The sequence below is a fragment of the Halyomorpha halys genome, unplaced genomic scaffold, assembly GCF_000696795.3.
Source record: "Halyomorpha halys isolate HHAL.00 unplaced genomic scaffold, Hhal_1.1 Scaffold49.1, whole genome shotgun sequence".
NCBI classification, from domain to species: Eukaryota; Metazoa; Arthropoda; class Insecta; order Hemiptera; family Pentatomidae; genus Halyomorpha; species Halyomorpha halys.
Window position 1 is genome coordinate 360,331 of NW_027115511.1, and position 14,387 is coordinate 374,717.

General features: G+C 33.4%; 1 protein-coding gene across 1 annotated transcript in view; it reads left to right on the plus strand.

The window, feature by feature from the left end:
- Positions 1 to 14,387, plus strand: part of LOC106690125 (uncharacterized) — a gene marked incomplete at its 5' end in the record, with an annotated part of 60,947 nt that overhangs the window by 38,687 nt on the left and 7,873 nt on the right. The window contains 2 exon segments of the mRNA XM_067052551.1: positions 9,065 to 9,255; positions 12,917 to 13,020. Coding sequence (XP_066908652.1) covers positions 9,065 to 9,255; positions 12,917 to 13,020 — 295 coding nt within the window.

The following is a 14,387-nucleotide window of genomic DNA, read 5'->3' on the forward strand; positions in this document are numbered from 1 at the left end:
TTTTTTGGCAGATTCATGATGCACAATTTTTTCCATATTGTTTCAGCAAATATTTATTACTTGCAAGCACTTGGAAGCCGGATGTAATATATATGCTAAATTGATTCTCTAGCCTTTTCACAGTGAGCATTATTATTATTATTACACTGAGGGTCGGGAATCCCTTCCTCACTTTGACCCAATTGGATCTTTTGTGAGTTACCCCTCTTTCCACTAGATATCCCATATGAATCCTATGCTTCTTATGAAGCTCAATAATTCTTTTGGGTTTGTTCTAAAAATGTCTTCAGGTTCCATTCTGTCCTATCCCAAATACTGTGATCTTCGGAAGGCAAGGGCTTCGCATTCACTCAGAATGTGCTGTGCCTTTTCTTCGTCTTCCATATATAGACGACAGGTGGAATCCTCCACCAGCCTTATCTTTTTAAGATGATATTTTAAGGGGCAGTGGCCCGTGAGGAGTTCTGTTATCGTCCTCAGTTCATTTCTAGTAAAATTTTGCCTTTTCCTCTGACATTTTAATGAAGAGCTTGGATTTCTTCATACCTGGTTTCAGTGTCCAGTATGTTTCCTTCTCTTTTTTTCCCAGAAGTTAACCACTTTCCTGATTACACTTCCAGATATGTTGCAATATGGCTCAGGGCCAATTAGCATCATTTCTGATCCCTTCCTAGCTAGGGTATCTGCCATCTCATTACCTTCAATCCCCTCATGTCCTGGGGTCCACATCAGGGTCAGTTTATTGCCTCTGGCTAATTCCTTTAGTCTCTCTAGGCAATTCCAGACTAGCCCTGATTTTATAGTATAGGACATTATTGCCTTTAAAGCAGCCTGGCTGTCTGATATTATATAAATCTTTTTTCCTTTTGGATTGTTTTTAATGTTTTCTGATGCCACTATTTCTATTCCGTGTATTTCAGTTTGGAAGACAGTTGGGTATATTCTCAGTGCTAGGATTCTTTTGCAATTTGGTCCTACAACTCCAGCCCCAGCTTTTCCTTCCTTAACTGATCCATCGGTATACCAGACCAATACACCCTTCTCAAATTTAGGGCCTCCTTTCCTCCACATCTCTTTGTCTGGAATACATACTTTGAAGTTTTTTTCAAAATCAAGTCTTTTGGGTAAATGGTCACTTAGAAAGCTCATCTATTCTTTACCCTTAATCTTATTTAGAGTCTTTAAGTGTCCTTGATAGTTTCCTGGTTTATAATTCCAGTCACATTCTATACTTAAGGCACTCATTACGGCATCTTTTTGTATCCAGGTGTGTAGAGGAGTTAAGTTCAGATTTGCCTCCATAGCTGATGTGGGGCATGTTCTGATTGCTCCTGTCACACCTAGACACACCATTCTTTATACCTTTTCCAATTTTATTAGTGAGGTTTTTTCCTGTTTTCGGCCACCAAATTGCCGATGTGTAGGTTATCATGGGTCTTATAACCCTTGGGTATAGCCATTCTGTCATTTTGAGTTTAATTCCCCATTTTTTCAAAATAAACTTTTACACGTCCATAGGGAAGCTCTAGCTTTTCCTATGACTCTGTTTATATGGGAATTCCACTTGAGTTTCTGATCTAGGATTACTCCTACGTATTTCACCTCTTTTGTGGTATTGATCTGTACTCCTTCCAGTTTTCAATATTCTATAGTAAGAATCCTCTTCCTCGTAAAGGGTACAATGGTGGTTTTGCTTGGATTTATGCTCAATCCTTGTTCTTGGCACCAATTCCAAGTGACCTTCAAGGCTATTTGCATGCGCTCTATCAAAGTTTCTTCATGCTTGCCTCTTATTATTATAGCCAGATCATCTGCATAACCTATAGTTTCAAATCCTTCATTTGTTAGTTTATATAGGAGGCAATCTAGCACCATAGTCCACAAGAGGGGAGAAAGAACTCCCCCCTGCGGACATCCTTTAGCTGTTTTTATCTTCAACTCTGTTTCACCTACCTTTGCTATAATGCTCATGTTTATTAGCATTTCATTTATCCAATAGACAGTTGCTTCACTAGCTCCTTTCCTCTTGGTAGCCTTACCTATTGTTTGATGTGAGGTATTATCAAATGCACCCTCTTTATCCATGAATGCACACAGTGCTATTTCTTTATTATCTAGAGATCTCTATCTTTTTAACAAGACAATGCAGCGCTGAAATTGTTGATTTTCCCGCTTGACAGGCAAACTGATATGGATGTAGTGGGGAGTTCCGAACTATTAAACCCCTTATGTATGCATCCATTACCTTTTCCATTGTCTTTAATATTACTGAAGAGAGACTTATTGGTCTATACGCCTATACATATATTAAATTTATATTGATTAAAGCTAGAACTAGTGAGAAAGACTATTGTACAGTGCTTCTAATAACTGCCACCGACAGTGCTCCTGGTCACCCATCATCATTACAGGTACCTATATTAAAAATAACCACCAGAAAAATGTTGGGTGGAATCTTTTTTTACATTGGCAAATAAATTCATTATCTCAAAAGTGTTGTAAGGGTTAAAATGCTAAAAGGCTCATTTAAAAACTGTTTGATTACTCCCTTAAAATAAATGTCAATACTCTGGTAATATATTTTAATACTCCTTATTAAATAGTGTATTTAAAAAACTGTCTGCCAACTAAATCAAAGAAGAGCCTGATTAAAGGAAATATAAAATGGACGACAGTTTGTTGGCATAACTTTCTTCTAAAGTTCAATAAATGAAACTAAATATATACACTACATATAGATTAATAAAACTCTGTAATATCAATTTACAAAATTCTTTAGTAATACTTATTATTTTTATTTTCAACTATGATTTATTTTAGATATATTATTAAGACAAATAATTATTAGATGCAACTTTATTTTTATTTTGTATGAAGTTCACATTAGATTTTTTGTTTACAAAAAAAAAAAAGTGTAAACATTATAAATAAAATCAGATTTTTCCTTATAATGTTCATTCATCTTCTTAAATGTATTTTTTTTTTCATTAAGCCTTTATTACTATTAATATAATAAAAAAAAAATACAACATGATTTTAGACATCTCTGTTATATTAAGAACTTGACTAATACCACAAACAAATTGGTATACCCAGACAGCTACTAGAACACCCCTAGATGCCCAGGAAATTGTTGCAATGTTATGGTGTTAAATAAATATAACTTGTGAAGCTTCTTGTATTTTATTTTATCAAATTATTATTTAAATCCATAATAATAACTCTTCTAAAAGTCTTAATTTTTGTAACAGAACACAAATAACTCATTGTTCAGCAACACAAGAAATTTTAAACAAGCATGAACCCCCTGTCTGAATTTGGAAGATTTCAACAGTAACTTGGCATCAGATCTTTACAGTGTATAGTGTAATCAACAATAGAGAAAAATCTGAATTTTTATATTTATTTTTTAACCTTCTGATTACATAAAAAAAACTGTTTTTAGGAATTAGAATAGTAAAATAACAACAAATTATATCCTTATAAATATTTTACAAAGTTGTAGTATTAAAAACAAGGTAGTGTCCTCAAAATCAGTTTCATAGCAATGATTAATTTAATCCTGCATTGAAGATATTGCAGTGCCACCATTAATGCAATCCGAATGAAATGATATTCAAACTGTTCCTTTTTCAACTACTAATAATAGATTAGGGAAAAGTACTTTCTTATTACTTATCTTAAACTATTCTTCAAAATGTTTGACTTTTAGTTTCAATTTCATAATTTAGAAGGACCATCTCTAAAAAGATATGGTAAATAGATTTTTTTCTAATAAAAATATTGTGACCATGCTTTATCTGTTATCTGAGTCAGAGCCTTACTTTATGGGATAAAAAAAAACATAGGGAATTTACTATCAACTAATATTAAATTTTATTTGTACTTTATTATTTTAAGGCTTAAAAACTGAAAGTATGAGCCCTCAAGTTTTTCAGTGATCATGTGATATTTTCTAGGTTTCAGTGATCATATCATCATTACAAAAGAACCTGTGTTAAGAAATGAAGGTACAATAAAACATACAATCTAGGAAATTATTTGCCTTTTTGAACTCAAGCTTTTAAGAAAACTTAAATTTAAAAACTTATCTAATTGAAAGTATAAAACCCAAAAAAGATATTTTGGTTTGTTATAAACATTTTTTTAGTATTCTCCTGAAAAACTGACATTTCATTGAATTCAACCAGATATTTTGTAAACTCTGACCTGGCTGCTTAAACGGGAATAGCTATGAAGAAGTAGCTTAGTTTAAGTTTCATATGCTCAAAAAATATTAATGAGGTGGAATATACTTAATTCACTAGGAATGACAGAATTAAACCTTTGATCCCCCCCCCCATCCCTAACCATCCCTCATTGGTGTCTAATAGCTACATAATTGAAGAGCTAATTATGTTAAAAATATTGTGACCTGGAAAAAGTATAATTTAATCATTATTTATTACCATTGTAGAGGAGAAAACTCAATTTTTAGCTTTTTTGGCTACAATTCCAGATTTTAAAAGATTAAACAAGTTGCTATTCAGATTATTTAAAATATTCTTCTAAGTAAATATCCCTATTTCTCCTAATATCACATAACACGTACTTCCACTCTTCAATTATTTTTACTTAGATATGTTGTAAGCAAACAATTCTGCAAGGTGCTTTTTCCTGTTAAAGCTGCAGCACTCTCCAGCTATGCAGCCTCCATCTGGTAATATTTTATCAGGCTGGGATATGAGGGGCTTATTGAATATAAAATAATTTCATATTTTTTCTTCAATAAAATCTCTTTCAAAATATATTCTTGAACTTTTCACGTTTGTTTGATGTGATTTTGTTTTTGATTCATGTAAAAATTAGTTTCTTTATTTATAATGTTATGCTAATTGTTAGTTCTGGCAACTAATTATAAAATGTACCTCAATATAAATAATTTTTTTTTCAAAAACTACTCTACCTTCTGTTAGTGAATGTTGTTAAGTTAATATAAGGGGTATAGACTATAAGGAGTATAGACTATAAAAAGGACACATGGGATAGGAGCCATCTTTTAATTAGGCTGCAAAATGAGATAAATAGCAATTTCAATCAGAACACCTTAAAGGAAATTATATCAATAGATTACTCTAAGGCCTTTCTTCGATGCCATCCCACACTGTAGTCTGCCAGTGACTGATCGATTTTGAATGTCCTGAGCAGCTGTTCAGTTCTGAAATCATTTCTCAGTAAACGTTTTATAGTTGTAAAGGTTGGTGAAAAGTGTTCAAACCAAGTATTTCTTACTTGCGGAGTTCCACAAGTTGTCACCAATACTGTTTTCTTTGTACATTTCAAGCATTGTTGGAGCAAGATACTGAAAAGCTACCATAACTACTTTTGTAGATGATCTAGCTATGATAAGTAACAGCCTCAATCCATGCAGGACACTTAATCGAACCAAAGTGGCATGCAGAAATGTTATTATTGAGGTAAAAAAGATGAACATTGAAGTTCATGTTGAAAAACAGAACTTAAAAAAACCTCACATATCTGGGCATAACTTTAGATTGTCACATGACATTTTCAGCTCATTTTGATAAAAAAAAAAACACAAATTGGTGCAAGCTAAAGCAATGAAGCTCCAAAACTTATTTGGTTCTAGGATCCTATCTCTTCTGAAAACTTATTATTTTAAAAAACTTATTATTATTTACAAATGCAGAATTAGCCCGGCACTGCTTTATCGAGCACCTATGTTTAAACATTTGTCGCAATCAACATTTTCAGTCATTTTAAGATGCAATGCTCAGGAAAATTCAAAAAAAGAGACTTCTCAACAGAAGAAGAAGAAGACAGTGAAAATTTATGCTGACAACCAATGGTAAAAATAAAAGAAATGATTTCCACATAGCACAAAAATTCATCGCTAGCTTACAACTATTGGGAAATGAGATCTTTAACAAAATAAAAACCCAATTTTGAGTCCCCAATGTCAGCAAAATATCATAAGCCTTACAATAGACTAATTTCATGTTTTATTTGAGTTTTAGTTTTAATTTGTCAACAATTGAAACAGAGGGTAAACTCAATCACCCAGTTAGTAATAATTATTTATTACTATTATTAGTAACAATTATTTATTAATAGACAAAATCCAGCTAAGCTGATAAAAGAAATACAGAAACTCCTGACAATGTAATTTAATTACAGTAGAAGGATATGAAATGAGCGTAGTGATAGCATAGCAAAAGAAGTAATGAGGGGTAAAAATAAAGAAAAGATATCGTGCCATAGGTCATAATGGGGTGCAAACAGTTCTTCACAAAAAGGTATCATTCATCTCACGAACCTGTATAATTTGTGATTGAGGCTAAGACATTTCTTCCCTGAACAGAAACATATTATTCTATTTCCACTACTCAAACAGAATAGTTCTGGGACCAAGGCAGACCACTACAGACCTATTACCCTATTGCCTCACCTTGCTAAACTTTACAAGATCATTCTGAATCACCTTCAAGTATTCTGTGATGAACATTCCATAATCCCCTATGAACAAATCGGTTTTCAAGCTCAACTCAGAACAGAAAATCATTTTATGAAGCTCCAGGCTGAGGTAAACACCGCCTTCAACCTGAATGAGGCAACAGCCTGAAGATCGTCTCCATTGATCATATAAATATAAATTTAAGGAATGATCTTCTAAGGTATTATTGTAATCGAAAGAAGTTAAAGATTCACTTTTTTCATTTGAATTTTTGTAATTATCTTTACATATTCTTTGATTTTAAATTAAAATCATTAGTGTTAATCATAAATTGTAGGGAAAAAAGTTACAAAAGTAAATGAAATTAAAAAAAAAACCCAGCTGTGTATACTATTTTTAGAAACATATAATAAAAATTGCTACTGTAAAGTTAAAAGAAAATAAATTCTTCTGCTTACGTAGATCTTCAAATCACATTTTCTCAGCTCTGGTCATTTTCCACTTTTCTGATCCTTACATTGAAAGAAATCAATCTTAAATATCAAAAAAACTAAATGAACAAGTTGTAGAAAGAATAAGAGGATAAAGTTCAGCATAGTACAAGATTGCCAGTGGAAGTATTGTATTGATCACAGCCATTGTAACCATAGATTCCTAATGAAGCCAATAAATCTAAACAAGTTAAAAGAATGCTCTAATAAATGTGTGCTGTGTGTGTGTGTGTTTTTTTTTGTTTTGTTTTTTGCGAGGGTCGGTGGAAATCTTCCAAAAGACACGGATATGAGTATTCTCATAAGAAAGGCTGGCACCGCCATAGTCCATAGGGCATCTATTATACAGGTCCATCTTGCAGTGTTAAAGGCATTCTTAACATCTAGCGTGATGATTGCTGCATAACACTTAGCACCTCTCCTCCACCTTGCTCCTGCAATTGCTGTGCGGGCCATCTCGACTACTAATCCAACAGCATCTATCGTGGATCGCTCTTTACGAAATCCGTATTGAGCACGCGAGAGGCCATTAAATCCCTCCGTGAACTCTTGTAGCCTGAGGGAAAGGATCTTCTCGAATGCCTTACCCATGGTATCCAATAAGCAAATTGGACGATAGGTTGACGGGTCCTCCAGTCTTCCCTTACTCTTTTATACCTCCTGCCAGGTTCTGAAACAGCCGCCTTACAACCAGTCCTACTCGGACCTTTCCACCTACTCGGACCTTTCCATGAGCTATGATCTTCCTTGCCTGCAGAACTGGAAGTGAAATAACCGCCGTTTGCGTACCACCATAGGCTTTCCGGATGGACTTTACCGCTGTGATGGGCATTGATTCTTCATCCAGGAGAGGTTTTAAGACCTCCGCAATCTCCTCTTTGGTGGTGAGATCATCCAAATCTCGCAGCTCGAAAAGAGACTCCTCCGTCCAAGTCCGCACTTCTGCCCCTTCGCCAAGCACACCCTCCATTGAACTCTTTAGTGAAGCAAGAGATTGCTCTTTCTTCCTGTCCAATTGGAGTAAAAGGTCGCCTTTATTAATTTTTTGGACCTTTGTAATTGATGAAGTCATTTCCAGCATTGCCGGATCTTCTCTCACCTTTCGTAGGACATCTGAGTAGGACTGGCTCTCTGGTATTTTTACTATGACTGCGGCAGGTCTCGGTGGCTTAGGGCGAGGTTTCTTCCTAGATCTCTTTCGCACTTCTTGCCATAGTTCCTCCTGCTGTTCTCCACGCTGAACTCTATAAGATCTCTGAGCGTGATCTGCATTATGATTCACAACTGGTGCATTGGGTTGTGCAATTTTCTTCTTGTTTGCAGTGTTCTTCCTTTTATCTCCTGTTAAAGAAGGTGTGGTTACTGTTCCTTCTGATTTAACTGCATTCTTCCTAGGTGGACTTACCTCCTTCGTTTGGGTGTGGCCGTCTGCAGTTTCGATAGGGAGTGCAGCTGTTTCCAACTTTTAAAAATACAATTGGATTTTGCATGCAAAACTCCTTATCTTGCCATGCAAATTGTTCTTGGTGCGGATGAAGGAGAGAAGCTGTTTAATCTTGCTCCCAAGATTTTGCATCACCTCTGCTATGGTAAGTCTTGTAGCATTAGATGCTACAATGGCCAAGTCTCCCACCATTGCAGCACTGCGGTCGTATGATGACGACGCCGGGAACCCGCTTTCGCATTCCCAATCGGCGCCGGTACTGGGGTTCCGTGCCCCTGCACCGTAGCACAGTTACCTCCATCTTCCATACTTCTCATAGTATTTTCGCATTTTATACCTCCTGCCAGGTTTTGAAACAGCCGCCTCTAACCTGAGGAACAGACGCTGACCAGTACGACGCCTATTCTAGGAACCGTCGCGCCTGGATTTGAATCTAGTTTTGGTCCACCCCGGGTATTTTATTTCCCCGGTTCCCGCCATACCATGGTGAGAATCCCCCTATCCGCCACCTAGGGAGGCGCCCGATGGGAAACTAGCTACTCCATACGGGATGTTTGCCAGGCTTTGTGTGTGTGTGTGTGTTTGTGTGTGTGTGAGTGTATCTGTGTTGTTTGAGTGAGAAAAAAGTAGATTGAGAAGAATAAAGCGAGTAAAAAGTGTTGTATATATTTACAGACGAGGCAGCCATGATTGGGGCGATGCCGGCGGTAGCAGTGAGGCATGAGAGGAGGAGGCAAGAAAAGAGGACCAAGCGCCCAAGCCTCCTCTATCTCCAGAGCCCACACAGTCGCTCAGCGACCCCCAGCCCTCTGCAGAGCCCCCCTGCCAGCCATCAGTTCCCCCCTGAAATATATGTCTGCGGAAAGGTAACAATACTATTATAAACTATTTCTTTGCTTTAGAAAAAACATAAAAATCATTTGAAAGCTGACTTATATATTGTCAGTACAAAGCCAAAGTTGTATATTTGCAAGTGTCAATTGTATATCTTGGGCTAGAGACTATGAACTACTACCTCATACTATAGATTATAGACTACTATCTTGGGCTATAGACTATAGACTACTATCTTGGGCTATAGACTATGGACTACTATCTTGGGCTATAGACTATGGACTACTATCCTGGGCTATAGACTATGGACTACTACCCCGTACTATAGACTATGGACTACTATCCTGGGCTATAGACTATGGACTACTATCCTGGGCTATAGACTATGGACTACTACCCCGTACTATAGACTATGGACTACTATCCTGGGCTATAGACTATGGACTACTATCCTTGGCTATAGATTATGGACTACTATCACGGACTATAGACTATGGATGGACCACTATCTTGAATTACATGGTATTATTGTTTTCTGATTTTGTACACTTTCCAATGCCAAAAATAAACTACAAATGATCATTTAATCTACAATATATCAAAATTATAAATTTATTGCTGTCTTAAATCTGCAACTACCTTAATTTAAATGGTATTCTCTCAAAAATCTTCAGAAACCCTTCCCCTTTTTTGGCATTGGGCTGATCGTAAATAATAAATTAATTGAAAAATAGCTTTATTATTCAGGGACATACTAAAATAAATGAATTTTTACCCCAAACTTTGGAATAATTTCTGTTTATATTTCTGTGAAAGTCTCATCAGAATTTTGAATTTAAAATGACTCCTAGTGCTATTTTTATTTATATCCTCATGTTTTATATTTTAAACAAAGTAATTCTATAAAACATATCATTAAATTATTATTTTATTAGATTATTTTAAAAGTGATCTTTTAATATTTTTATTCCATTAAATATGGCTACTCTCAGTTTATGATTGAATCAGTATTAATTTAATAGGTTCTTTAAAAACTACAGTATATTTTATTTTAATTAAGAACACAATAATTATTCTGTAAATGTATAGTGTCCTTAATTACAAAACCTTGATCCATTTATTCATTACCTGTTGGTAGTTTTAAGAACAAAAAATTGCTATGACTAATTAGTTATCACAGCACTTTGTTTCTTGAAACTATCGAGAGATAATAAATGCGTGAAAATTCAAAACTTGACTTCAGAAAGAAACTGTATAGTTTGGAATAAGAGTCCTGGAATTTGTTAAGGTAAAGCCCACTAGGCTCAAGTGGATTAGAGCTTCTAGGAATTGTAGCTAGAACTGTATAGAGCTGATAAAGTTGTAGCACAATTTATAGAGATTTCAGCCATTTATGATCTATTAATTTTCAATGATCTTTGTAAATATTTTAAATTATGTGAATAAGCATGTAATATTGTATATTGTTATATTCAAATTGGTTTTGATAGAATAAATAAAGACTTAACTAGAGGTTTTTCATCCACTGGTCTGTAACTTCCTCCCTGACCTGCTAAGGAGAATTCATAGGGGTTCGGTTGTTGAAGCTGAGTTTGAAGTAGTAAATTGCCATCCTCTATCTTCACATGTGAGACATTAGCTCTTAGTGGATCAGAAAACTCTATTTGAGTAATTATTTATTCTTACAAAAAATATATTAATACATCAGTGTACTCAGTGAGGGGCAGAGAGGGACAGCTCCCTTCCCTCCTCATTTTAATTTTAAATTGTTTATAATATTATAGACTCTTAATCTCAGGGTGGGTTTCTAGGCAATCAAAACAGACACTTTTTTACCAATAATACTTAATTAAATTAATATCTACTTTTATAACTGTATTTAATTTTAGGTAGAGCAAAACTAACCAATTTATACAATTTTCTATGATGACAGATGGTTTTCTTTTTCTTCTATCTCAACAAAATAACACTTAAATAAACTATCTTTTAGCAAACAAACACTGACTGTTAACAAAACATTTTTCCTCTAAAAGTTTTCACTCATCTCATTCATGGCAATCCAAAACAAACAAGAGTCCCTTACTCTTCTTGAGTGACTCCTCAATGTCTTCCTTTTCAAGAAGTCTACCCTTGTGCTAGACAAAAGATGATGACTTCCTCATCCAGGAAACATCATTCCTCGCCCGAGCCTAAGCAGCGAATGATCAAAAACCAAGTTTTCTTCCTTCCCCTTCTCTAAGTGTTAGTTCTCAACATCGATTGTAGCACTACAGTTTTGATTTTTTTCTTATGGTTTCCTTTATGAATAATTTTTTTTAATACTTATTCCTAACTTCTATTTTTTTCTTAAATTTACTGTAACTACAATTATGAAAGGAAGTTAAATAAATTTTTTAAAATATTTGAATCTGCTCAACATGGCCACGATTCAACGAACTTTTTGCAGGGCTCATGGTGCCATCTTGGCTTTGTTTTGATTAACATATTTATTATAAGCAATGAAAATTGGTTAGCTTGCTTTTTTGTTTAACAAAACAAATCAACAATATTTAATGTTGATACATAAAATAAAAACATAACTAAAATCATTTATATGTAAAAATAACTATTTTCTCATAAAAGAGGATATTACAATATACATGTGTATGATAGATATATAATACACATTTATCTATTATTAGGAAACATATAATGCTTTCTGACTTAGTAAGCTTAAAACATATAGACAAAGTTGTAACATTTGAGATATAAGTACAATAATATGGGATAAAGAATATTTAATAATATCTATAAGTCCCTCTTTTACATAGACAGAAATAAAAGTGGCAAAAAGATTAAAACTATACAATCGAACATTTTATAATAAAAAAAAAAATTAATAAATTTAATTAATGCAGTATAGAACTCCAATGGGAGTCTTGGCTAAAAAAAAAAAAATTTAATTTATGTTCAATGTTCAATCAAGGTTACAAGAAATGTTCTGTCTGATTTATAAATATGCACAATGAAATAATTATTTACCCTCTTTGTGCTTATTTTCAAATTGAATGGATCAGTTCTCAATAATAAATCCTGTTTGTCGAATAAAATTATCTTAGATAGTTATTCAATATTCAACATGACAAAGAAACATCTGAGGCATTATATGATATATGAATTTAACTGCAGAAAACCTAAAAAAAAATATCACTTGGCAAGTTCACCGCCTCATTAGACAGGTTAAACATCCTGCCTGTGTGACATTATCTTGCAACACGATGGTGCCCAGTAAGGTAGTAACGTAGATCATTCTGTCAGAGGGTAGAATTTCAAAACACATATCAGTTGGAATCAGGATTAAAAACTTTCTGCAGTCAAAACAATTCAAATCTTTTTTGTCTGGAACTGACAAGATGCCTAAACATTATTCCAAGATAGTGGATTACTATTGAGATGGATTAAATATATTTTGTCATGCAAACATACGTTTAATAAAAGTTTACCAAAATTCAGATTAAACATTTTTTCAAAGCCTAATAATATCTTTTTTTTCGTAAGATGAACTATTTAATATAAGTAAGTCATAATTACATTTAATTATCTGTCAATATTGTAATATTTAATTATCTGTTCATATAGGAATTTATTTGAGAGGTAAACATTCATAAAATAAGTTTTATTTCCATTTATATATTTTTAAAAACTTCATTGCAGGTGTCAGTTTTACACATTGTAGTTGTTTCCTTACTTTTGGGAGCCGTCCTGTTGATTGTTGGTCTAGTACAACTCAAACCAGGAGCTGATGCTTCACAGCACAGGTTAGTAACGATATATATATAATAATTATATAAATAAATTGTAACATTATATAATTAACTGCTTAACTGTTATTTATAGTTTCATATATAAGCCATTCGTGAAGGTAGAGGAAAAATATTAAGTGTTTTGCATCACTGTGAAAAATAATATTTAAAGAAATTATACAATATTCATTTGAAAATTAATAAAAATCCCCCGAAAACTAATAAAAATTGAGATAAGACAATTTTTAGCAAAAATACAGCTTATTGGGCTTTTTATTTTAAAACCATTTTGGATCCCATTGAAATAAATATGTTCACTTATTATTAGTTTTGGAATAACTCAAAAGATGCTCTATTCTAGATGCTCATTGGAAAGATTCATAAATTGCCTAGAGGTAAAGCAGCAGGAAGCCCTGATAGTGCTCTGTGGGAAGATAATCCTAAGCCACCCTCCACCCTACTTTCTTAATTCCCCCAAAATTATAAAATTTTACATATGCAACCAAATTCACAATCAGTTTTAAACCAAATACAGGCTATATATCTTAATTTTTATTTAAAAAATGATTGTTGCAGTTTGACATGGCTATTTTAACTACTGTTAATCAAATGTAATTTGTGATCTACTGTATATTGTTAAACAAGTTTTAAACCTATTTCTCAAGTATTCTGTTTGGGCCTCATTAAGTGCACTATAATAGTTTGTTTTTGTTTTTTTCTATATTATATATCTTTAATTCTCCCCCTTCTCTGAAACTGGTGCTCTATGCAAATGGCCTATTGGCTCCTTTGTAAATCAGAGCCTGTAAAGCTGTAAGAAAAGTCATCTGAGTTGACACAATAGGTCTTTTATTGTTTGTTAATTAATGGCATATGGCTGAGCCGGTGGAGACTGAAAAACTTAAATTTGTTGGAGGTTTGATACAATTATTTTCATATTGGTTAGCTACTAAGGAGGTTTGATATGATTATTTTCAAATTAGTTAGCTACTAGTTATATGTGCATATTTATTTGTATATTGAATATATAAATGAGAAAAATATTTATATATTGAAGACAACTATGCAATGCTTATATTTAAAATTCTGTGATTGACTATTAATGTCACCTTTATAACTGATATTTAATGTGATATCACTAAATATAATAGATGAATAATAATCATGGAGTATTAGATATCAAATTTGAATAGAATAGGTTTTAAAATTGAAAACTGTCATCAAAAAAATTTGTATACTATTTCTTAAAACTAGAACAAACAGGATCAAATAGCCTCTTTTGAGACTTCAAACTGATTTTTCAATACCCCTAAAATATTGTTACTTTTCACATATATCTTCTTGATTTTGTTTATTTCAATGAAGAAAGAAATGATGAATTT